At 42.5% G+C, this 26,866-nt stretch overlaps 1 protein-coding gene and 1 non-coding gene across 8 annotated transcripts in view; both read left to right on the forward strand.

The window, feature by feature from the left end:
* pum1 (pumilio RNA-binding family member 1) overlaps positions 1–21,766 on the forward strand; it is an 84,825-nt gene extending 63,059 nt beyond the window's left edge. For 3 of the 7 annotated variants that reach the window (XM_055656511.1, XM_055656513.1, XM_055656518.1), the window contains 10 exons: positions 3,753–4,046; positions 4,952–5,197; positions 6,497–6,764; positions 7,902–8,031; positions 8,784–8,918; positions 10,427–10,579; positions 11,303–11,428; positions 15,568–15,689; positions 16,721–16,913; positions 19,645–21,766. In XM_055656511.1, coding sequence (XP_055512486.1) covers positions 3,753–4,046; positions 4,952–5,197; positions 6,497–6,764; positions 7,902–8,031; positions 8,784–8,918; positions 10,427–10,579; positions 11,303–11,428; positions 15,568–15,689; positions 16,721–16,913; positions 19,645–19,776 — 1,799 coding nt within the window. In that variant the 3' untranslated portion in view covers positions 19,777–21,766. The remainder of the gene's footprint in view (positions 1–3,752; positions 4,047–4,951; positions 5,198–6,496; positions 6,765–7,901; positions 8,032–8,783; positions 8,919–10,426; positions 10,580–11,302; positions 11,429–15,567; positions 15,690–16,720; positions 16,914–19,644) is intronic. The other 4 variants (XM_055656514.1, XM_055656512.1, XM_055656515.1 and 1 more) reach the window with 4 other exon arrangements.
* LOC129709998 (small nucleolar RNA SNORA50) lies at positions 13,096–13,232 on the forward strand. The gene has a single exon (XR_008725625.1). It is a non-coding gene; the product is annotated as a small nucleolar RNA SNORA50 (small nucleolar RNA).
* Positions 21,767–26,866: the final 5,100 nt, after the last annotated feature.

The following is a 26,866-nucleotide window of genomic DNA, read 5'->3' on the forward strand; positions in this document are numbered from 1 at the left end:
GTATCCCTGCGCTGCGACGCCGCCGACTCCCAACATTCGTGGAGCTGGGGCTGCAGGCGTGTGGCCGCGGGCGGCGCTGGATTTGGAGCGCCTCGCAGCCAGGGGTAGAGTTGCCGGGGTCGGAACTACAACCGGCGCCGCCCATGGCCGGACGCCCGTGGCCCCAGCTGGGAGTTTACTGCACGGCGACCCGGTAAGGCATTGACTGCTCCCCGCCTCTCCGACCAGGTAGGGGACTAAGAATTAAAGTTTACCCCTTCACCCCCCCCCCCCTTCACATAAAAGCCCTCCAAACTAACATTTAAGCAATGATTAACAGATGTTTAAGTGTCTCCCCGGTCTCCGGGGATGAGGCAGCCGCTACAGTAGTACAGACCTGGGTTGACCGTGGGTCGTTTCGGGTCAAGTTCGGCGCCAAACGCGAGCTTTGGTGTGCAGACGACATCCTGGAAAAATGGCCGGTTTTCGGAGTTTTTCGGTTTCCGGAACTCCGGATAAAAGGTTGTGCACCTGTACCATCAGCAGTTAACAGAGAAACATAGAAATTAGGTGCAGGAGGAGGCCATTCGGCCCTTCGAACCTGCACCGCCATTCAATATGATCATGGCTGATCATCCAACTCAATATCCCGTACCTGCCTTGAAATGAAATGAAATGATTCAATTTATTGTCATTGTCAGTGTACAGTACAGAGACAACGAAATGCATTTTTAGCATCTCCCTTGAAAGGGAGACACAGGGCGTCGCGGTGTGCCCGCGCCTGCCGCCGTAACATTCCATTACAGGCAAAGGTGGGTGAAGTGTCTTGCCCAAGGACACAACGACAGTATGCACTCCAAGCGGGATTTGAACCGGCTACCTTCCGGTCGCCAGCCAAACTCTTAGCCCATTGTGCTATCTGTCGTCCTTCTCTCCATACCCCCTGATCCCCTTAGCCACAAGGGCCACATCTAACTCCCTCTTAAATATAGCCAATGAACTGGCCTCAACTACCCTCTGTGGCAGAGAGTTCCAGAGATTCACCACTCTCTGTGTGAAAAAGGTTCTTCTCATCTCGGTTTTAAAGGATTTCCCCCTTATCCTTAAGCTGTGACCCCTTGTCCTGGACTTCCCTAACATCGGGAACAATCTTCCTGCATCTAGCCTGTCCAACCCCTTAAGAATTTTGTAAGTTTCTATAAGATCCCCTCTCAATCTCCTAAATTCTAGAGAGTATAAACCAAGTCTATCCAGTCTTTCTTCATAAGACAGTCCTGACATCCCAGGAATCAGTCTGGTGAACTGTCTCTGCACTCCCTCTATGGCAATAATGTCCTTCCTCAGATTAGGAGACCAAAACTGTACGCAATGCTCCAGGTGTGGTCTCACCAAGACCCTGTACAACTGCAGTAGAACCTCCCTGCTCCTAGACTCAAATCCTTTTGCTATGAAAGCTAACACATACCATTGGCTTTCTTCACTGCCTGCTGCACCTGCATGCCTACCTTCAATGACTGGTGTACCATGACACCCAGGTCTCGCTGCATCTCCCCCTTTCCCAATCGGCCACCGTTTAGATAATAGTCTGCTTTCCGTTTTTGCCACCAAAATGGATAACCTCACATTTATCCACATTATACTGCATCTGCCAAACATTTGCCCACTCACCCAGCCTATCCAAGTCACCTTGCAGTCTCCTAGCATCTCTCCTCACAGCTAACACTGCCCCCCAGCTTAGTGTCATCCGCAAACTTGGAGATATTGCCTTCAATTCCCTCATCCAGATCATTAATATATATTGTAAATAGCTGGGGTCCCAGCACTGAGCCTTGCGGTACCCCACTAGTCATTGCCTGCCATTGTGAAAAGGACCCGTTTACTCCTACTCTTTGCTTCCTGTTTGCCAGCCAGTTCTCTATCCACATCAATACTGAACCCCCCAATGCCAATGAATATAAGTGAGCCAGTAGCTTCAGCAGCCATACATGCCCAGGCTATAACACCCCCAACACTGTGTTTCACAGATGAGGCGGTATGCTTTGGATCTTGGGCAGTTCCTTCTCTCCTCCATACTATGCTCTTGCCATCACTCTGATTTAAGTTAATCTTTGTCTCAACTGTCCACAAGACCTTTTCCCAGAACTGTGGTTGCTCTTTTAAGTACTTGGCAAACTGTAACCTGACCATCCTATTTTTGCAGCTAACCAGTGGTTTGCATCATGCAGTGTAGCCTCGGTATTTTTGTTCATGAAGTCTTATGAAGATAGTGGCCATTGACAAATCCACACCCAACTCCTGAAAAGTGTTTCTGATCTGACGGACAGGTGTTTGGAGATTTCTCTTTATTATAGAAAAAATTCTTCTGTCATCAGCTGTGGAGGTCTTTCTTGGCCTGCCAGTCCCTTTGCGATTAGTAAGCTCACCAGTGCTCTCTTTCTTCTTAATGATGTTCCAAACAGTTGATTTTGGTTAACCTGTCTCTATCAGTTTTATTCTTGTTTATCAGTCTCATAATGGCTTCTATGACTTTCATTGGCACAACATTTGGCCTTCATGTTGATAAACAGCAATAAAAGTTTCCAATGGTGATGGGAAGACTGGAGGAAAGACTAAGTGCTGAGAGCTCACTCATACCTGCATTTAGGAGGCATTTAAACACAGCTGACCAATTACAAACACCTGTGAAGCCTTGTGTCCCAAACATTATGGTGCCCTGCAATGGGGGGGGGATGTATAATGAGCCTTTGTCCCAAGCCTTATGGAGGGCTTGGTGCTGATTTTTGCACTGGTTTAATTCGGTGCAATCATTTCACACAACGTCTGAAGCACTATTAAAACTTCTTTCCATTATTCCCCTTCCACCCAAGTGCCTGTGCATCTTCTAACACTTGAGATCTATAGTTCTTGAATTAGCTTGGGATAATTTTCCAAATTGGGGTTTCTGGTAATGTTTTCACTATCTCAGTGCCTATGCCAATTCAAGGTTGACTGCCATCTGAAATATTAGGAAGGAAACTAGTCATTGCACCCATCTGGCCAATGTGCCATTTAAACAAAGTTGTGTTCTAAGCTCGAAATGGCCTCCATCATGGCAGGCCTCTGTGGTGGCAGGGGATCTAATATGTGCAGGATGTCCAGAATATCATGTAACTAAAATACTTATTAAATATTGTGGGAATTTAATCAATGTTAGTTTGCAATACAAATTATATTTTTTATAAATGCGACATAATGTAATTACTATATTTGAGAGGTTAATTTAAATTATGAATAATATAATTGTTCATGTCCTTTTGTCTAAAATGTTCAGTTAGAAGTTGGCTTAGTATAGAGAGTGCTCTGTAAGACATAATTGTAAATATGCAACGCTAAACATGCTGACAAAGATTAGGTTTATTTTACAGAGCAGATTTTATAATTTTTAGGGCTGCACAGCAGCTGGCTGGGCTCGCGCCTCTGCGCTGCAGACCCAGGTTCGATCCTGATCTCGGGCGCTGTCATGCCTGTGTGGACGTTGCACCGTCTCACTGTGACTGGGTTTCCTGTCACATCGTAAAGATGTGTGGGGTTGGAAGTTAATTGGCCTGTGTAAAATTTCCCCTAGTGTATAGGGAGTGGATGAGAAACTGAGGTAACTTGGAACTAGAATGAACGGGTGATCGACTGGGAAAGATGTTGACAATTGGACAAAAGTTGGTGAACTTTCTCTTTCGTTGCAATCTCATTGTGCATTTTGTCTTTGTCACCTGGGTAAACGATGTCTGTTCCAACAGTTGCCGCCGCAGCAGCCTCAGCAAATGGTACAGCGAGTGGTTTAGCGGGAACATCCAATGGCTCCTTTCGCCCAATGAGCAACCAGCAGCAACAACAGCAACCACAGCAGCAACCCACCAACAGTTTGGCCTCAAACTCATTCTACGGTAACAATTCCCTGTCTAGCACTTCACAGAGCAACTCACTGTTCTCTCAGGGGTCTGGCCAGCCTGGCGGCACTTCCCTGGGCTTTGGAAGCACTAGTTCACTTGGGGCGACACTCGGATCTGCACTTGGAGGATTTGGATCAGCAGGTACATTTAAATTGCAACAATACAATGCTTAAGTGCACAACTTCAGTGTAAAGATTTGTGCAAGCTGAGTTATCATGTTTCCCTGTCAGGCATGTGTCTTGCCTTTGAGTATTTAAGAATAAATGGTGGTCCACTTCATACCTATTGGGAAACCAGGGTTTTGGTTTTTTTTTAATCTGTCCAAAAGGTTCCACACTATAATTTTGTTCTTCAATAGAGTATTTGATCTGAGGCAATCGCACATGCCTAACAGGTAACAATATGTTACAGCACTCTTGTATTGAGGTATCTTTAGCTTAATATCAATGCACTTTCACATCTAAGCTCCTCTACAATATTATGCTATTGCATTCCTCGTGAACTACACAATTGCAATAGCCAGAATTTCCCACTCCCTCAATGAATCTTCTGGGTATAATGTGTTTGCTGTGATATTACCTGGTAATTGCACTGCTGGGTGTTTTCAACTGTTTTAAGTGGGAATTTTGGCATGTCTACCTTTGTGAATTGCTAAAATCATAGTCAAAAGTATTGGCTTTGCAAAATGTTAGCAGAATTGCTGAGAATCTGACCGATTGTTTTCCAAAAAAGCCCACTGTACCGCTCCAGTGTCTGTTGGACCATAATCGGTATGTATTGAGAGGGAAACCATGACGTTGGACGTGACTTTTGGCCTCATCTGCTAAATTGCCCATTTAATTATTATGAGATTCGTACATTACAAGTTGTGTTTTGTGAATCCAGGTAAAATACTGTTTCTTTAAATTTTTTTTAAAGCATTAAGGTACATCAAAATGTAATTGTAAATGTAATATTTGTAAATGTAATTAGAAAAGTCTGTAATTTTTACTGTGCACAGGTTGATAATGTGAACCACTAAAATGAGCCTCTTTATTTCTGTTCAGTTGGCAGTTCCAACACCAGCAGTGGTTCAAGAAGAGATTCACTAACTGGTAGCTCTGATCTGTACAAGCGAACAACCAGCAGTCTTGCTCCCATCGGCCACAACTTTTACAATGGATTGGGTTTCTCGTCTTCCCCTGGACCAGTAGGCATGCCTCTTCCAAACCAAGGCCCCAGCCACTCGCTAACACCACCACCGTCTCTATCATCCCACGGATCATCATCGAGCCTTAACCTGGGTAAGAGGGGTGGGTAATTCTCAGTTAATTTTTCTTTCTTGTTATTCGTTTCTCATTCTGCTTTTATTTTTGAGTGACCTCTTGCAGGACTATTTTGGTGTGCGCTTTTTTTTTTTCACGATTTAGTACAAAAGGCACAACTTTTGCCAAGAAATCCTTTGGCAATAATTGGAGTTACATCGACAATGGTTAGAGAGATAAAAAGTTTAGCTATTAAAGTTTAAGAATAAGGGGTAGGCCATTTAAATTTAGGGCTGATGTGAGGAAAAACTTTTTTGCCCAGAGAGTTGTGAATCTGTGGAATTCTCTGCCACAGAAAGCAGTGGAGGCCATTTTATTGGATGTTTTCAAGAGAGTTAGATATAGCTCTTGGGACTAATGGAATCAAGGGGTATGGGGTGAAAGCAGGAACGGGGTACTGATTTTGGATGATCAGCCATCATCTTATTGAATGGCGTTGCTGGGTCGAATGGCCTCCTCCTGCACCTATTTTCTATGTTGCTATTAATTGTCTTCTATCCACTGGCTATAATGTACTTCCTCTAGCACTTTGGGATTGTTTAATGTACTCATTGTGGGCTGGGTAGTTTAAGGATAGTACTTCAATTAGCATATAAATTAATATGTAGTAATTGTTTAAATATTGCTTGTCGTACAAGTACAGATGTACATCTAAAGTACATTTGCAAAGCCTGCCTTGCACTTCATGCATGATTATGTGAGGCGTGAAGGGTCTGTCCCACTTACACAACATGTCGCAGGGGTGAGGCCTGTATAGTCGTGAGTAGCTGCCCAAAGAGTCGTACCCTTTTGCTGGTCGCCGCTGGATTTTCAACATGTTGATAATTTTCGGCGACCTGCTGCAACCGCGGCGGGTGCCGGCAGTCGCCAAAAAAATAGCGTAAGTGGGACAGGCACTCGACACTCCCTAGGTCACCTCACTGAAGACAAAAGTCGGAGCTTCACATTGAAAGCTTCCGTCATAATAATCAAGCGATTGCCATCTCTGAAAAATGTTATACTTTCTCTAACAAAGCTAATGCATGGTACAGGCACCTCGCGTTTTATGCGTTTGATTTACGTCTTTTTCAAATAATGTGCTTTGTTCCTTTAATACCAAAACTTGATTTGCGTGCTAGTATTTTTGGAACAACACGCTCGGATTTACTGCTGACAGCATAGTCGTGTATATGTTTAGTTTGCGCACTTTTTCAAGCACGTAACCCCCGCGTAAATGCATGAGGTGCCTAAACTAGTTACCTCGTTGGGTGCTGGATAAATTCCAATCTTGATGCATTTCTATGACAGGTGGGCTTACAAATGGCAGTGGAAGATTTATCTCTGCCGCCCCAGGAGCTGAGGCCAAGTACCGCAGCGTCAACAGTGCCTCGAGTCTGTTCAGCTCCAGCAGCCAGTTGTTCCCACCGTCCCGCCTGCGATACAGCATGTCGGATGTGATGCCGTCAGGCCGCAGCAGGCTACTGGAGGACTTCCGTAACAATCGCTACCCAAACCTTCAACTGCGTGAAATAGCCGGCCACATCATGGAATTCTCTCAGGATCAACATGGTTCAAGGTGTGGAATACTGTTGTTTGAAATGTTAATGTTATTTTTAAATTTAAACTGGTAATTTAGATGGTGGGGGGATGGGGAGGGGGGGAGGGGACATTTGTACTTTCCACATGTATCAAATAAGTATTTGTGTTACTATCCTAGTTAATTGGTTAGCATAGTGTTCTAGCTATTTTAACGACCAAAGCCCAGATAACACAGCCCACCTCCATAACAATATTGAATCCCTGGAAAAGATGGTCACTGCCAGATTTAATGGTGTGTTATGTACAATGCATTGTGGGTCGTTTTGAAGCAGTTCTTCAAGCTTGGTAATATTGCTGTGCAAATGAAAGCGGGCAAAAAGGGAATACAGTTCCAAAGGCTTGGATGTGCAATTGCTTTTTATCAAAGGCGTGTTGACGGCAACTTTAACATGGTTGAGGTTGTACACAATGTTGTGGGAAAGTAGATGCTGTAACAGTTAGGCTGCCATATCGCAGCTGGTGTTGAAGAAAAGCAAATGGGAGGTGTATCATGATAGACAATAAATGTATATTGTTATGAAATATTCGGGCAGAGTAAAATGGGTTCTGATGTTGGGAGCCAAGGAAGACAATGTTAATAGGAATGGTGCAATAAGAAATAGATTATGAAGACCATGTTTGGACAGAAGATTTTCCTCTGCAAAATATTTGTCTACTTTTTAGTCAACATTTCCATGACCCATATTCAGTCTGGAATGGGTGCATTGAAATGTTGCTGCTTTATAAACTTTTTTGCATTTGTAGATCGTTTATTCAATAAACCACAATGGGTGCATCTCTAGAGAATAGACGTGGGTGTAAGTGCTTCCATGTTCCCCGCTGCTGCTTTGAGCTGATAAATCATACCAGCCTGGGATGCCCTTTAATGGAAAGTCACTGATTTCTGATTTGGTCCTCTTGGGATTGGTAGGGCAATTGCTGGAAAATTGTAGGGATGATTTGCAGTTGGCTGCTATTGTGGGTGAGGGGCTTTTTCTCCCTTTCATGAAGGCTGATTTGTTCACCAGCTTCAGAAATGGTTCAAAGTCAGCAATGCACTCGGTGTAAGTGATCTAAAACCTTCACTCCACTACTTGAACGATTCTGATGCCTTAAAATATTTTGTGACCCTCAGGTTCATTCAGCTTAAATTGGAGCGAGCTACCCCTGCTGAGAGACAGCTGGTCTTTAATGAAATTCTGCAGGCAGCCTATCAATTGATGGTGGATGTTTTTGGAAATTATGTAATTCAGAAATTTTTTGAGGTAAGTGAAAATATGGTTTTGTCGACACCTGTAGAATGGCGACATGGCAAAATAGGATAATGGCTTAAATTTCAATTTGCTTTGCAGATAGTTTTTTTTGATTAATCAAGATAAATTTAATGAACAGACTTGTGATTTCAACTGTCCCTCTCTAATCTTCAAAATGAGAAATACGCACTTTTAACTTAATTCCTGTTGGCATACCCCACTCATTGGACAACGTTGTAGGGTACCCCTTGTTTCTTCTGCTCCTTGGAACATCCACGTAGGAATATTTTTTCCAGTGGCAAAGACCCAAGTACTGAAATCAATTTTTCCTTTCTCAAGTTGGGGTGGGGAGGTTAAAATTGTGGTATGGCTGGTACGACTTAGTCACCACAACTTAGAACTTTCCTGATTCAATAATCGATTTATAATTTTGCAGGTAAACTTTATTTAATGTAACACATCATTAGTGCTACTCATGATAAAACTAATTTGGATTAATTTCATTTTCTGAGAATATTTTTAAAAATTATGGCATAGATCTCACTGGGCAGAGAATGTTACCACAATTTACTTCACTGGGGGATTAAAGAAGCAACGTATAAGGGAACTTTGCAGTGTATGTGTGCACAAATTATTCAAGCGACTAAGTCAAGTCAGTCAGATTGGATGAAGTATATCTAGAAGGAAGATTGGTTTGTATATGTGTAATTTTACATAGCTGATGGGTGCATCCCAGTAAAGCATCTCTGCTCCCCGTTCTCTAGTTTGGAAGCCTGGATCAGAAGCTGGCGCTGGCTCAACGTATCCGCGGACATGTTCTCTCTTTAGCGCTGCAGATGTATGGCTGCCGTGTGATACAGAAGGCTCTGGAATCCATTCCCCCAGACCAGCAGATCATTGTAAGATTGAATTTTAGCATTTAGTTCATGTATTTATTTCTGGGATATTACACATGAACTTCCACAATAGAACATGCTGGAAACGTTGCGTTACTGTCAGTTATTTATAATGGGTGGAAAATTATTAATGGGGAGCACTTTCATAGAAGTCCCTAACCGGAAAATCTTTTCAGTGTTTCATTTTCTGTGCGGATTAGAATTTTTCCCCTTTGTTTTTACACTGCACCCTGTGAAGTTGTTTTAGCAATTATGATTTGTATATAATAGCAATTATCCAAATGCTGTTAATTCTGCAAAATTGGCCATTTCAAACTTAGTCAAATTGCAGATGAGAACACCGGGTACTAGTTTCCAGGAATATTTAAAATGCAGAATCTGCAGAACCTTCCACTTGGGTGGCCTGTATCGACATCACTTCCACACATCCAACCCGATTTTGTTTCAGTTTGTTATTTTTCTCTCATGCACTAATCTCATGTTTCTTTAATTATGGAGCAGTTTGGCACAAAGGCAAGTATTTGGCCATCCAACCCGGCATCTCACTTTGAAAATCATGTCCTGTTATGCTCCCCTTTTCCTTGCATTCGGGGGGGAAAAAAGTATCCAGACTCTAGAAAGTTGCCATGAGTCTTTAACCACAGCTCTGTTGGAAAATGCTTAAGAAACTCTTGAACGAATCCTTGGTTTAAATGTACTTGATTGGCAAAGAAGTCCCTGGTTATGTTGGTTTTTGGATGAGATAGAAGTGAAGGAAAGTGGGTTGATAATGCAAGTTGATGAAACACACTAGTGGAAGGGACAACTTGTTACAAGAATTATTAAAAAGCCAATCACAGACAACACAATGTAAGGTGCATTCATTGCCGCAGACAGCTGTGGAGGCCAAGTCAGTGGATATTTTTAAGGCGGAGATTGACAGACTCTTGATTAGTAAGGGTGTTGGGGTTTTGGGGAGAATGTGGGAGAATGGGGTTGAGAGAGAAAGATGGATCAGCCGTGATTGAATGGCAGAGTAGACTTGATGGACCGAACGGCCTAATTCTGCTCCTATAACTTATGAACTCATGTCTACAGTCTGATGGAAAGTGCAAATGTAAATTTGGCCAGTGTGTCTGCAATCATGGGAATTTCAATAACCGTAAGATTAATTGGAGTTCCGTCAGTGTGAAGTCTTGAATGCAGAAATCCCAAATTGTGTTTGTCGTTTTGTAACAGTGTTTTGATATACGGGAACTTTGCAGTGTATGTGTGCACAAATTATTCAAGAGACGAAGTCAAGTCAGTAAGTTGAGTTTAACAAGGCTTTTTGGATGCTTTGTGTGGGAATGAACTGCAGATGCTGGTTTACACCAAAGATAGACACAAAATGTTAGAGTTACTCAGTGGGACAGGCAGCATCTCTGGATGCTGAGAAAAGGGAAATTTGGAAGTAATTTGTGTATGAGGGAGTTATTTGAGTCATTGATAATGTTTCAGGCTTGGCTATATAACTTTTATTCTCTCTCCTGCATTGTGCCATACAGAACGAAATGGTGAAGGAGCTCGATGGGCATGTCCTGAAATGTGTGAAAGATCAGAATGGAAACCATGTTGTACAGAAGTGCATTGAATGTGTACAGCCACAGTCTCTGCAATTCATCATTGATGCTTTCCAAGGACAGGTATGACCTGAAGAATTTTGACCCTTCACCCCCTTTTTATTACATCAATTTCTCTTTGTGTCTGAGTCAAGTAAAAATTCTGTGTTTTATATACTGGGTGGCTTCAATGTTAGCTGTCAAGTCGAGTCAAGTTTATTTGTCACATACGAGATGTGCAGTGATATGAAAAGTGGCAATGCTCGTGAACTGTGGGGTAGTATTGCCGATCATTGTCCATGCGGGCAATTGGGAATGAATGCTGTGGGTTGATAACGTTGGTTGCGGGAATAAGAATGGCCCCTCTGCTTGCTTCAGGCTACTGGTCAATCCCATGTTCATTCTGCAGCATTGGATTTCATTATGTCCATGGAGTTCTGTTTCCATTTTCAAACTTGAGAGGGCACAAAAAGTTCAAGAAAAGATGCTTCAGAGTTAGAAGGAGTTGGTGGTTTTATATAGGTATGGGCAAAGACTGGTTAAAGTTGGGTATTCTATTCATGAAAGAGAAGATGATTTCAATTTTACTTTAATGTACAGTAAGAGAATTAGAAAATGAAAGTAAATAGGGAATGGCCAAACACTGAGCTAGCTTGAACTAACTGCAGTGGATGCAGACTGATCTACTCACACAGTTAGTAGTGTACCAGACTGCTAAATGTTCATCTCAATTTGGACCTCCCGTGCTACTTTATAATACTATACCCTTTTGTGACCTGTTGCTAAGCTGTTTTATTTTCGCTACAGGTTTTTGCTCTCTCAACTCATCCATATGGCTGTCGTGTTATTCAGCGGATTTTGGAGCATTGCATGCCTGAGCAGACCCTGCCTATTCTAGAGGAACTGCATCAACACACAGAGCAGTTGGTTCAGGTATGTATCCTTGTAGGCCAAGTCAGCTGTCTTTGTGATTTGGAGGCATAGAATATGAAGCAAGCTTCAGCACTTAAGGGGTTGTCCCACTGTACGAGTTCTCCCGAGTTTCCCCTGATTTGAACTCGGGGAATTACGGTAATAGCCGCTCGTAGGTACTCGGGGCTCTCGTGGACATTTTTCAACAAGTTGAAAAATCTTCACGAGTCTTCACGAGCATACCGCGTTTCCTGAGTACCTGCCGTTAGCGTTACGGGCTGCTAAGAGATGATCCGAGCTCTGACGTACCCTCTACGTACATTCTACATGTTTACCACGAGTTTGATTTTTTTTAAAACTCGGGAGAGCTCTTGAATTAGCTCTTACAGTGGGACAGGCCCTATATGTCTGTAGGTATATGAGTTTTTCTTCTGACCTTCAACATGTGCCCCAGCCTTAGTTTATATTTAATCTGTGACTTTCCGATACTCTGTGCAGTCTTCACATATAGCTAGAAGATGTGTGGATTGGTTTCCTGTTTAGGGCATCATTATTCAACCTAGTACTATCTTCACTTAACAACAGTGAGTGTACTTTCACTGGACCATGTCAGGAACTGGAAGCCTTTCTGTTTACTTTGAGTACCAAGTCCAACAACTTGGGTGTGACCCCATTTTCTGCCATGCTTGAGAACGCTCAGTCAGAGTTGGCCGGAAATCAATCCTTCGGGACTTGGGTGGTTTTATATTGAATCACTTGGTGTGTCAGTATTTCAAGAAACCAGCAATGCTTTCTCAATCACATTGATCTTTGGTGAAACCCTTTTCAGGATTCTGGAGGTCCCAATCAGTTTTATAACCAATCAAATATTTAAATTGCAGTCATTGCTTGTTGGCAAGTTCCCACCATTAGCAGTGATGGCTGGGTTCTTAGGATTCTGGAATGTTCCTTTTCCCATTTGAATTGTGCCAGGGGTGGTTAAGCATCTACTGGAAGTGGAGGCCCGGATAGAATGAATGTGGAGAGGATGTTTCCACGAGTGGGAGAGTCTAGGACCAGAGGCCATAACCTAAGAATAAAAAAAGGATGTACCTTTAGAAAGGAGATGAGAAGGAACCTTGGATTCATTGCAACAGACGACTGTACAGGCCAAATCAATGTATATTTTTCGGGGAGGAGATTGACAGATTCTTGATTAGTAAGGGTGTCGGGTTGTGGAGCGAAGTCAGGAGAATGGGGTTGAGAGGGAAAGATCGATTGGCCATGATTGAATGGTGGTGTAGACTTGATGTGCCGAATGGCCTAATTCTGCACCTAGAACTTATGAAGCTGTTTTGGTTGTAAGCTTTCAGTCACTGGAGCAGACTGAACCTTTTTATTGTATGGCTGTATGGTGATCACATTTCACTGTGCCAACTGGCACATGTGGCAAATAAATGTATCTTGTATCTTGTAACCGTCGTGCTCATGGTAAAAGACAGTGAAGTGGAAATTGAGAGCAAAATATATTTTTGTCTAACCATTAAGAGCAGGTTGAAATCCTGTCTTGTTTTCCAGAAACGTTCTTGCTTATCACCTTTGTAAGCTAATTTTTTAGAATTAATCTACTTGGGGATAAATAGTAGAGAAAAACAGGGATTTAAGATGAATTCTCCACTTTCACACAATTTGTGTTAATAATTCTATCCCTGCACTGTATTTGAACCTGTGATGCACTGATCTGTAGTGTCATAGGCCAAGCAACTGTGCTACAGTAAACCCTTGTGATAACTGGAACTCCTCAGCATTGATCACTGAGCTGTTCTTTTAACGACAAGTGACACACATTGTGTTTCATTGCCACTTGGTGCTGCGGTTTCAAATAAAAGATTAAGGATCGTTGACCTTATAAGGTGCGGGAAGGTTCAGGAGTGAAGTATTCCAGAAACAAGAATAGAAAACTATTCTACACTTAGATAGCAGCCTCGGGAGAAGATTTAAGCCATGTCAGTTTCCAAAGCAAATCTCTTGAGTGGCTAGCCGCTGCAATATTTTCCAGACCGAAGACGTCTGATTTCTGCTGTGAAGTTGCAGAAATGTTTGGACATGCAAGCAGATGCAGTAAATGGTCAAAAGAGCAAAAAAAAAAAACTCTCAGCCCAAAATGATGGTGTATAGGTGAAGGTGATAGGCAGAGAAAGTTAAGGAGAGGTAAAAATGGGGCCGAGTATGGGGGCAGTCAGTTGTGTCTCCATCTATCGCCATCCAACTTCCATCTCTACACCCACTTTAAAATACATCTCAAAAAAAGTGTTTTCTGTCATATTTTGTAATTTTCTTTTTGTCCACAAATTCTGTTAAGAACAAATTTGATTCCATGCTGCAAATATTTGGTTAGTGATAATGCGGGTTCTGTAAGGGTGAAGTTCCGTAATCAGACTGGCTGAAACATGGGAGTTGCTGCTACAAAGGGGAATGAACGTAGGTCTTGGTGAAATTTGGTTCACAATCATTCTAAATTGTTATTCGAGATTTTATGGCAGTGTTTTGCCACTGAACTGATATTGGTGTTCTTGTTGGTAATAATGTTTTGCAATTAACTCGCAGGTAGTTTTTATGCATTTTGTAATTGCTTGACTGCAACTGTTTAAACAGTATGGATGGGGGGGGGGGGGGGGGTTATTGGTTATTCTGAATGCATGAGAATTCAACTCTGTTTCATTCAATCAGTGTATTGGAAGCATAAACATTTTATTTATCCACCAGTACTTTTGTGTAAGCACCAGTGCTGGCTGGTGATGCAAATAATTCTGCACCTGAGCAGATGCTATTCTATGAAATACTAGATATGGCTTTTAAAATAGAGGTTGACTGGTAGTTAGTGTTTCTGATGTTCATGATTGGGGGGACTTCCTTCCTGCTCTTTTGAACTTTTACTGTCGGTAATTTTTAAATTTATTTTATGGCCATTTATTTGTAAACCTGCTAGTAAACATTGGAAGTGGCAAATATTCCCCAACTACTTTCAGTAGTTTAAAACAGACCTCTAATTTACTGCGAAGTTAGATGCAAAATGCTGGAGCAACTCAGGCAGCATCTCTGGAGTGAAGGAGCGGGTGACTTCCCTCCAGAGATGCTGCCTGTCCCACTGAGTTGCTCCAGTATTTTGTGTGTGTCTTTGGTTGAAACCAGCATCTGCAGTTCCTTGCTACGCATTTTGTCTAATTGCCGCATTGGCCTGAACTCCAGTGCTTGGACTTGTGCTTGCTGTTTCCTTTCAGCGTGCAACATGCTGAAATACTGAGCTTTGGTAATCTTTGAGGCAGCTGTGTTTTAGATGTGCAGCAGTGAGCGTTTGAATGTGAATACTGCTTTTCCGACTTGGTTCAGATCAGGTCGGGGGGAGTTCCCCCCGCCATGGGTAACATGTAATCCCGTGCTACCTGCTCCATGGCTGGATAGTCGGCGACTAAACCATCTCCCTCATCTGGTTTGCAAGGTGAGGAGGGGGCTGTGGACCCCCAGCAGGACCAAAAACTGGACCTGTCAAATGGTGGATGAGCTTCTAGCGAGCCAACGGCCATCCACACTTCAGTAGAAGCTGCGATCACTGTCGTACATAACATTGTAAGGAACGATGATAAAGCACACACACCAAAATCCTATACTTCCAGCGGCGGAAGTCCGCAGGAACTGGAGGACGGAGATGTGTGGTGCATCCGTCACCGTTCCGGTTGGAAACCAGCACCACTGTGTCGCTAATGTTTTCAATAATAATGAATGAATAATTTAGTTCAACGCCCAGAACATTTCTTTTTTTGCTTTCTATTCGAATTCCAGAACTGATTGTGGAAGATATTAGAAAATCTCTGATCAACAATGTTAAGTAGTTGTTTTGGTGATTATGTAATTAGCATGGGGTGATGCTTGTTCAATCTTTATGATGAACTTGGTACGTCACAATTGTTGAATAAGTACATTTTAAAGAAATAGCTTTGCAATCATCATTGTACTGTCCTATTTAGTAAGCCTATAAATATACAAGTGTTGATATGATAGTGATTATATACCTGACCCGAAAGGTTGCCCCTCCACAGATGCAGCCTGACCCATTAAGCACTTTGTTTTAGACTCACTGACAACAGTTCCATTGATATTTGAACCCATTCATGTACTTGCAGGATCAGTACGGGAATTACGTCATTCAGCACGTCCTGGAGCACGGCCGTCCTGAGGATAAGAGCAAAATCGTGTCTGAAATCCGAGGAAATGTCCTGGCCTTGAGCCAGCACAAGTTTGCCAGGTACATCTAGTGGCGACAGGTGGCGCAATGGGCTAAGTGTTCGGCTGGCGACCGGAAGGTAGCCGGTTCGAATCCCGCTTGGAGTGCATACTGTCGTTGTGTCCTTGGGCAAGACACTTCACCCACCTTTGCCTGCGTGTGAATGTGTGTGAGTGATTGGTGGTGGTCGGAGGGGCCGTAGGCGCAGATTAGCAGCCACGCTTCCGTCAGTCTGTCCCAGGGCAGCTGTGGCTACAGAAGTAGCTCACCACCACCGAGTGCGACTGAGGAGTGAATGAATAATGCGATGTAAAGCGCCTTGAGTATCTAGAAAGGCGCTATATAAATCCCATCCATTATTATTATTATTATCTAGTGACATTTGGTTGGTTCCTCCCAATATAGGATTAGTTGAACTTGAACCGGTCTCTGACTAGGTCATGTGACAACTTGTACATTGGAGCTTGCATTTATTTGTGCGGAGCAGTGGAGCAGTGGACGATTTGCTGCTTTACTGTGCCAGAGGCCCGCACTCTCTGGGTGCTCCGGTTTCCTCCCAAATCCCAAAGACATGCTAGTTTGTAGATTGCTTGGCCTCTAAACTGATGTGTAAGAATGGGCGAGTACCTGGGATAACGTTGAACGTGGAATAGGATCGTGTGGACTCGGTAGGCCAAAGGGCTTCCTTCCATGTTGTATCTTTCTTAAATTCCCAGTTAGCATCCTATGGCAAGGGCAACTGAATAGACAAGTTTTTTACTTGACTACTTTCTCTTTGTGAGCTTACTGACTAATTATTATTATTATTATCAATATTATTAAAGTCTTGCACGTTCTGTCCAGTGTTTGTCGTGCCCATTACTGATAGGGCAAGGATCCATTGCTTTGAGATCTCTTGCTAGTAATTTTAGATCTGACCTCTGGATGATTGCAGATGGAATGTTTTTGTTTCCCCTGCCTGCTATATTAAAACTCTACCTAATGCACCACTGGCTATATTTAATGGTCCACAACAGTCAGTTGTCACCAGCATGGATATCTTTGTTTTGCAGCAATGTTGTTGAGAAATGTGTGACCCATGCCTCCCGTGCTGAGCGAGCTCTGCTGATTGATGAAGTGTGCAGTATTAATGATGGTCCTCACAGTGCCTTATACACTATGATGAAGGATCAGTACGCAAACTATGTGGTACAGAAGATGATTGATGTGGCAGAGCCAGCCCAGCGCAAGATTGTGATGCATAAGGTAGGTCTACTATGGGTTTTAATGTATATTCAGTTTTTCAAAATAGCCCCCTCATTACCAGAGGTTTGACAAGAACTTCATCTAAACTTGTCCTAAAGCAGGGCCCTGAGCTGAAACGCCACTAGTTCTTTACCACCTCAGCTGCCTAAGTTCCTCCAGCACTTTGCGTTTTGCTTAAGATTCCAGTATCTGCCCGTGTCCTCATCTGAATGTGATTTTCAATTCAATGTCTTTTTTTTATTTTGGCTTTTGTTGAAATACGTTTTAAAACTCAGTCGCAAAACTGGTGGAGCCACTGGCCTCGCAGCGCCAGAGATCTGGGATTGATCCTGATCTTGGCTGCTATCTGTGAGGAGTTTGCACGTTCTCCCTGGGACTGCGTGGGTTTCCGCTGTGTGCTCCAGTTTATCCACACGTCCCAAAGACGTGCCGGTTTGTAGGCTAATTGGCTTCTGTAAATTGTCCCCAGTGCGCAAGGAGTGGATGAGAAAGTTGGATAGCTTAGAAGTAGTACGAACGGGTGATTGGCATTAACCCCGGTGGAACGAAGGACCTGTTTCCAGACTGTATCTATAAACTAAACCAAATTGCATCATATTTAGCCATAGTTGCCACAGTAGGCAAGGTAGAACGATAGATTTTGGCTGGACGGCCTTATTTAACGAGGGGATTGTTTGGTATGCTGGAATTCTGAAGATTCTGAATTCTGTTGTCCAAATTCTGCGTTCTGCATTGTGAAGGTCCTGGACCAATGTACTTGATTATTCCTTCACTGCACTGTATCACACTGATTCCCATTACTTGATCTCGCCTAGCGTCAGTGACAAGATTATTTATTTGAACGATGAGCTAGGGAATGACGACAATGAAATGATCGCAGTTGCCGAACACACAAATGTGTGTCCATTACATGCCGTTTTAGATGAAAATTGGCATTTATTCACCCCTGGGATGTTCCTGGGGCACAATCATTTAGATCAATTCGCTTAGATCAGTAAATGGATGTTTTGTAACATAGCTTGAGCTGTCTCTCATCTGATACTGCAGTTTCCCTTCATTCCATCAGACCAAATCTCTGCTGGTTTTCCCCTCCGCCCCTCACCTGAACTGATAACCTTTCACAAGATTCGGCCCAACTTTCCTTTTGATCTTACACCTGAGCTCCAACCTCTACATCTTCAAGCTCCTGAACACCTATTCCTGGCACATATATATTTTTTACCCTATTCTCCCTCAAGAACAGTCTGTTCTCCAAGTACATTGTCAACACGGCTTCTCGCCACAACCCTGCAAAATGCATGTTAAAAAAAATCTAATTTTCCAATTACTGCCAGTCGCCAATCTACTCTTCCGTTCCAAAGTCTTTGAGCATCATGTTACCCCGAAACCACATCTATCTTGATTAGTTTTTTAGTTTATTGTCACATGTACCGAGGTACAGTGAAAAACCCTTTGTTGCTTGCTATCCAGTCAGTGAAAAAACAATACATGATTACAATTGAGCCATCTGCAGTGAATGGATACAGGATAAAGGGAATAATGTCTTAACGCAAGATAAAATCCAGTAAAGTTTGCTTAAAGATAGTCCAAGCGTCTCCAATGTGGTAGATGGTAGCTCAGGAACGCTCTCTAGTTGGTGATAGGATGGTCAGATGCCTGAGAGCAGCTGGGAATAAACTCCCTCAATTTGGATGTAGTATAGTATTTGTCACATGTATCGAGATACAGTAAGAAGCTTTTTGTAAGTGTTTTCACTCTTCTGATGAGAGTACCTTTTGCCTAATGGGAGAGATTTGCCTAGGGGGGAGTCTTTTAAGACCGAGATGAGAAAATATTTTTTTACGCAGTGGTGAATCTGCCACAGAAGGTAGTTGAGACCAGTTCATTGGCTATATTTAAGAGGGAGTTAGATGTGGCCCTTGTGGCTAAAGGGATCAGGGGGTATGGAGAGAAGGCAGGTACAGGATACTGAGCCATGATCATATTGAATGGCGGTGCAGGCTCGAAGGGCCGAATGGCCTACTCCTGCACCTATTTTCTATGTTTCTAACTGATTCTGAGATATTTAGCCATCGTCATGGAACAGAAACAGGCCCTTTGGCTACCTTGCTCATGCTGACCAAGCTGTCCATCTAAGCTTGCCCCATTTGCCAGCCTTTAGCCCACATCCTTCTAACCTTTTGCTATTCATGTACCTGAACAAGTATCTTAAATATTGTTATAACTTCTTTTAAATTTTTTTTTTTTTTAAAACACTTTATCGAGGGGTAGCCAGCTGTGTTGATGTTTCACCAAATTTCAGGGAGGCAGGAATGTGACGTTGGCAGGTGCTCTGCCCTAAACAATGTTCCATGGTCGGGTGTATTTTACAGGCAGTAGCCCAGAGAGGGATACAGAGGCAGGTTCTCTGGAGGCTTTCAAGAGAACCTGCTTCTGTTCTCTGGATGCTTTCAAGAGAGAGCTAGATAGGGCTCTTAAAAATAGCGGAGCTATTTTTAAGAGCCCTATCTAGCTCTCTCTTGAAATATGGGGAGAAGGGGATATGGGGTGCTGATTGGGGATGGTCAGCCATGATCACATTGGCTCGAAGGGCCGACTGGCCTACTCCTGCATCAGCCATGATCACATTGAATGGCGGTGCTGGCTCGAAGGGCCGAATGGCCCACTCCTGCGCCTATTGTCCATTGTCCACCTACCCTTGTGACTTGATGTTCCACATCTCTCTTTGCAGATCAGGCCTCACATTGCAACCCTTCGCAAATACACGTATGGAAAGCACATCTTGGCCAAACTTGAAAAATATTACATGAAGAACGGTGTGGACCTGGGCCCTATCGGCGGGCCACCGAACGGAATGCTGTAAATGTGAAATTTTTAAAAGCGGAATAACTCCTCTTCCCAAAACCCTTTCCTGGGGGACTAAAACGTGATTGACTGATGTGATAACCAGCAACCTAATTTTCCACCCCCCCGCAGGCTCATAAAACAAAAAAACACCTTGATTTTAGGTTGCCATACCATGCTAGCAACAAGCAAACCAATTTAGTTTCTTCAGTGAAAGCATTTATAAATTTTATTTTAATGTTATGTATATATTATACGTGATGCTTAGCAATTCCCAAAGTCCTAATTTTTTTCCAGGAGATGTTCACACTTTTTTTGGTTAATTTTTTTAGAAATGATCACTGCCCTGCTTTTCTACCTTGTCTCAGTGATGTATAGAAATAGTTGTACATAAGGTTTAAGATAAAAAAAAAGAAAAATACATCCAAATTGTGATATTTTAGTCATCCCGTTACATGTACAAAAAGTAGAAAAGTTCAGGGTGCTTTTTGGTGAAATTGGGCTTGCGTCACAGGCAGATTTGGTTCAATATACTCCTGCTGTGACAGTAAGTGCAGGAAATTGAAATCTACTTGTAATTATCTTTTTTCATTATGGACATGAGCTTTTCAGCAATTATTTGGCAAATTTATATTTAAATCAGTTACACAGGTTTTCAAAACAAATGACAATTAACTTTAAAATGAAAGTTATTGTGTGTGTAAAAAAAAAAATTAAATGGGTGCTGTGAGCGCCATTTTTCATAATTTCCCCCCAACCTGTGGGTGTTTTTAAACCTGAATACCTGGTGTTTTTATGATTTTTTTTGCATTGACTGCCCCCTGCCCCTGCCCCTGCTTTCTGGCATTCTCAGATTCCAGGTATGCTGTTTGGTTCTCTTTCATGTTGAATTCAACAATGGAACACAATTTCTGTTGTCTGCACCCTCTTAATAGGCGTGTGGCTTGCCTCCTATTCCTTCAACAGGTAGGTGTGTACAATAAAATATAGAACCAAGAGGACTGAATATTTTACAAACTTCAGCCTGAGGAAGACAAAATGAAATCCAACCAAATGTTTGGTCTTGCTTATAAATATGTAGTGTATAATTGTTGTAGACTTTGCATATATATTTGTAGTTTTTTTCCTTTTTTGGCAATTTGATGTCTATCTGTATCTAAAATGTACCCTAGTAGTGGAGCATAATTTGACTGTACAATTGTACATTTGTAAACCTCTATAATGTAAATGTGGAAAGTTTGAACCAACTTTAACCCTTTGAAAACAAAATAAGACTGTGCATTTCAGTGTATATTCACATTTTTTTCCTTTTGTCGTTAGCATATAGTATTGTACAATGTAAATTCTCAATCAGAAGTAAATTTTTGAAGGAAAATGTTCTATCTTTATACAGCTTAGGGAATGTAAAACACTTGCTTTCTTTTTAATCTGTCACTCGATGGAACGGTAGTCTTTATAAATGTTGTGGAAAATTAATAATCTGTTCACATAGAACTTTTACAAATATTGTAATGTTTTTTTTGTTGTGACAGTAAAAACAAATTGTGCATAGCAACAGAACCCCATAGTTACCATAAATGAAACTTCTTGTTCATCTTGTAAAGTGTGGACCTACCCCTTTTGTACAGAAGATACCTGTATTTTGCATTTTTGTCTACTTGTAAGTGAATGTATGATACTGTCAATTTTCTTGGTTTGAATATAGAAATGTAACACTACATTCATGATGTACATTTACAGAAAGCCTTGTGTATATTTCCAGAAGAACTTTTGCAAGTACACTTGTAACCATATGTGTATAATTAACAAACCTGTGTATGCTTGGCCTCTGCAAATATTTTTTGTAACTTTTTTCTTGTGTAGATTGTCTCTTAAAAACAATGCGTGCTCTTTATTTTGAAAAGAAAAGTACTTTAAAATCTGTACTTGTGTTTTAAAAAAAAAACTCTGGGTGGTTTGGTTAGACATTTTTGGAAAACATCATTAAAAGAGCTAGTAATTCGATCGTTTCTATGGTAGCTATTTTGTAAGTAATTTTACTTGTGGCATTTCAGCGTGGGATTTTCTGCGTTTTAAAAATATATATATGATAAAGGGCTTTTTCCTGAAATCATGTAGTGATAATGTCACCCATATGCTTTGCCTCCCTATATCTGTGAGGGTCAGACCATTGACAGAGAGCATTAGATCGTGGGTGTGCGGCAGATGCGTTCATGCCTGATGCTTGCATTCTGTACCTGGCCCCCAGTCATTGAGAAAGCAACAGCAGTCCTGGCCATTGTAGAATGGGCTTCACTTGGAAAACAAGAGTCCAGATACACTGCTCCATCCCATGCCCAGTCAACTGCAGAGATCAAACATGTAGCCTGAGGCTTTGTCTGTATGGGTTGCAGTGGAATTCTGCCTGGGTGGTTTTGTTGGGGGGAGGGGGAGGATTGGGGTAAGAGACATTAAGCTCCAATTCGTAACTTGTACAAATCCTCGTGTCCATACCTATTTCAGACGTTAGAACTTTGTATCAAAATCTTGAATGTAAAGTGTTGTATATCTTATACATTTGTAGTCGGCAGTGAAATTATTTAATGTTTTACAATTAAGTCGTGTCTTTCAATTTTGTGATAAATTTGTTAACATTTTTCAAAAAAAAAAAATTAGATCAAAACAATTGAACTTTCTCAAATGAGCATTTTTTTCCTCCTTTGCAAAAGTCCTGGAGGTTATGTTACCTCTTTGGAATACTGTTAGCCTCTAGTTATTTCCCCACCAGCATCAGGCCTCCCAATAAAAGTGAGGTGCTTTGGTTTGTGGCACGTGTTTTTAAAGCCAACTGAGATCGATCAAAACCACAAAACAAAAATGTGGGATTTTGGGTCTTGCACTTTGTAACCAGAATCTTGCTGTTTGCGTTCTGGTCAAGTAATAGCAATAGCCTCAAAAGGAATGGAAAGTACAGCAGAAAGAAGTGCATTTGGGAGGGGAAGATAAACTGGGTTGGCTGCTCGACACTTTCAAAATCCCATCTTGGAACAAGTTGCCACATTTCATCCAGAGAGGGTTTTCCTTACACTCAAAGCTGCAGATGCTGGATCTCTCATTTAAAAACAAATGGCTGGGGATAAATCTCTTGTCTGCTTTCCAGAGTAAGTACAGGAGGTTGATTTGTTACTTTCCCACTTTCCCCATTGTCACTGAGCAGAGAGTTACTCTTGGGCTGGAAATAATTACATTTGGATCTTGGCGATAATTTTCGCAATCCTCCACAGCCTTACAAGCATTGCCGCATGATATAACGCATCGCAGTTTGATTCCTGAGGGGTTATTTTTTGCTTGCACCCTTTCAGCTTGTCATGCCTTCATTTGCCAGCAGTCTGTGGGGGTTCCAAAGACATCCTGCACTTGAGCAGCCTGTGATATCTGGTCGAAGTGATGTGGTCACACATAAATGATGTCACGTGTAGGAAGGAACTGCAGATGCTGGTTTAACCTGGAGATAGACACAAAGCACTGGAGTAACTCAGCAGGACAGGCAGCATCTCTCGAGAGAAAGAATGGGTGACGTTTCGGGTCGATACATCTTCAGACTGAAGAAGGGTCTTGACCTGAAACGTCACCCATTCATTCTCTGCATAAATGATGACATGTTGTTCCCTGTCCAGCTTCAGTCTCCAGGGGCAGGTGCATTACCAGTTTCAGATGCAGCCTGAACTGATTCATTAGACGTTTGAGATATAGGGTGGAAACAAGCCATTCGGCCCATCGCGTCAACACTGACCAGCAATTTCCCCGTACACTTGCACACTCCTGCCCACGAGAGAGACAATTTACAATGTTACCAAAAGCCAATTAACCTACAAACCTGTTCGTCTTTGGAGTGTGGGAGGAAACTGGAACACCTGGAAGAAATCCACACGGTCACGGGGTGTACGTGCAAACTCCGCACAGACAGCACCCGTAGTCGGGATCGAGCATGGGTTTCTGGCGCTTTAATGCAGCAACTCTACCGCTGCGCCGCCCCATTAGTTCGCATGGTGGACACAGGTTAAGTAACTGGTGTGATACGACTGGGAGCGACCTTTCACTGCGTGGATAGACACAAGAAGCTGGAGTAACTCAGCGGGACATGCAGCATCCATGGAGAGAAGGAATAGGTGAGGTTTCGTGTCGAGGCCCTTTTTTCACACAGGTCTCTGGCAAACCCTGCACTTTGAAGAGCTTATTGTCCAATGGACTGCAAGATTGCAACCTTTTAGGAGGGGAGGGGACAATGGGAATAAACTACTAAACTAAACCAAAAAAATTCAGTTCAAGAGAGTTTATTGTCATGTGTCCCAGATAGGAAAATGAAATTCTTGCTATGCTTCAGCACAACAGAATATGGTAGGCATGAATACAGAACAGATCAGTGTGTCCATATACCATTATATAAATATATACACACATGAATAAATGAACTGATAAAGTGCAAATAACAGATAATGGGCTATTAATGTTCAGAGTTTTGTCCGAGCCGAGTTTAATAGCCTGATGGCTGTGGGGAAGTAGCTATTCCTGGACCTGGTCCTTGCAGTCTTCAGGCTGATTACACTGATAATATGCCTCAGCTGCCCTTATTTCATCCTATTAAGAAAATTCCATTTGTTTCACCGACTTCTCTCTATCCAACAAGCACGGACCCACCAATGTCCTCAACCAATTTGTTTCTCTCTTTCACGGTTCTAAGTTCCCAGAACTTTCATGTTAACTCCTCTTTCCACAGAAGCCGTCTGATCTGCTGAGATACTCCAGTTTATTCTGTTAAATTGTGTCCACTGCCTGCCAGCTCTCTTGTGCCCCCTGCTGTGCTGAGTAGGGATTTCCACCACACTGATTTATGTACAATGGTTTCCTGAGAATGAAAAAAGCATTTGGACATGATTTTAGAAGACATTTGGGCAGATCTATGGATATGAAGGGGTTAATGGGCTAAATGCAGGCAACTGGAACTAGCCCAATATGTCAATTTACTTGTGTAGGAAGGAACTGCAGATGTTGGTTTAAACCGAAGATAGACACAAAAAGCTGGAGTAACTCAGCGGGGCAGGCAACATCTCTGGAGAGAAGGAATGGGTGACGTTTTGGGTCGAGACCCATTCCATCTCTCCAGAGATGCTGCCTGTCCTGCTGAGTTACTCCAGCTTTTGTATCTATGTCAATAAGAAAGATAGGCCAAAGGACCTATCTTGGCCAAAGGACCTGTTCTCTAAGGTGTACAACTCTATGAGTCCTGCCTTCCGCTCCACCACAAGGGCAATACAGTGGCGCAGCAGTTCAATGGTACAGATGCTTCCTGACACAATGATTACAGCCTATGGATCCTTGTGTAAGTCAGATGAGACGTAAACATGGGCGCATCCGTGAGAACAGCTGACAAAGATAAACACAGGTATTATAGAGGTAAGTGTCACCTGTTCCATTGGGAATGGGAGCTTTCAAGATTTAGTAATAGTCTTAATGGACAAACAAGAACTTTTTGTCAGAATATGGTCTCCATTTATTGACTATTTGAAGGGGTAGATTGGTTCGGCACAGAAAACTGACTGAAGCTCGAACTCGGGATTAGATGAAAAGTTATACTTAATAATTTTGGAGCCTATCTCTAATGTTGTGTTATTAGTAAATTATTCCATTCTTCTTCATCATGCTTTTTTTCTCTCTTTATTATTTTCTATCAATATAAAAAAAATAGAAGCAGAGTGATTAAATAACTGATAAAAAAAAAAAGAAAAAGAAAAGATTTTATAATATGTCAACAGGCTGGCAAAATTTCCTTTCCAGCTGGAAAACCAATGCAAATAAAACAAACTGCTGGAGTAACAGCGGGACAGGCAGCATCTCTGGAGAGAAGGAATGGGTGACGTTTTGGGTCGAGACCCTTCAGACTGATGTCGGGAGAGGAAGATATATGGATAAGAAAGTGTGAGGTGTGAAAAAGGACAAAGGGAATGCAGATGAAGCAAAATGTAGAACAGATCCATGTTAGCTGGGAGGTAACAGCGCAAACAGATAAAATGTAGCCGGAGACAATCAGACTGGTCGTGGAACCCGGAAGGTGGAGGGAGAGTGAAACTAAGGGCTACTTGAAGTTAGAGAATTCAATGTTCATACCGCTGGGGTGTAAGCTGCCCAAGCGAATGGCGGGATGGCGGGACTGCAGCTGGGCTTGTACACTGGAGTTTAGAAGGATGAGAGGATATATTATTGAAACATATAAGATTGTTAAGGGTATGGGCATGCTGCAGGCAGGAAACATGTTCCCGATGTTGGGGGAGTCCAGAACCAGAGGCCACAGTTTAAGAATAATGGGTAAGCCATTTAGAACGGAGACGAGGAAACACTTTTTCCCATAGAGAGTTGTGAGAATTCTCTGCCTCAGAGGGCGGTGGAGGCCGGTTCTCTGGATACTTTCAAGAGAGAGCTGGATAGGGCTCTTAAAGATAGCGGAGTCAGGAGATATGGGGATAAGACAGGAACGGGGTACTGATTGGGGATGATCAGCCATGATCACATTGAATGGCGGTGCTGGCTCGATGGGCTGAATGGCCGACTCCTGCACCTATTGTCTATTGGAATATGAGGTGTTGATCCACCAATTTGAGGGGCCTCACTGACAATGGAGAACAGAAAGATCAGTGTGGGAATGGGAGTTTAACAACTGAGAGATCAGGCAGGTTTAGGCGGACTGAGCCGAGGCGTTCAGCGAAACGATCGCCGAGCCTTGTGCTTGGTCTCGCCGATGTACAGGAGTCCGCCCCTGGAACAGCAGATACAGAAGATGAGGTTGGTTTCTTGATCCCCCAGCTACTGCTTGACCTGCTGAGTATTCCCAGCATTTTTTTAAATTTCAGATTTTCAGTATATATACCTCACAGATCTGAATCGCAATCAATGAACTTTAAAAAAAAAGGAAAACTTGCTAAAATTGAGGGACAGGAACTTTGAGTGGGAGAAATGTGGAACTGCAGATGCTGGTTTACAAAAAAAGACTCCAGATGCTGGAGGAACTCAGCGGGTCAGGCAGCATCACTGGAGAACATGGATATGTGATGCCTCGGGTCGAGACCCTTCTTCAG

The sequence above is a fragment of the Leucoraja erinacea genome, chromosome 26, assembly GCF_028641065.1.
Source record: "Leucoraja erinacea ecotype New England chromosome 26, Leri_hhj_1, whole genome shotgun sequence".
Taxonomy (NCBI): Eukaryota; Metazoa; Chordata; class Chondrichthyes; order Rajiformes; family Rajidae; genus Leucoraja; species Leucoraja erinaceus.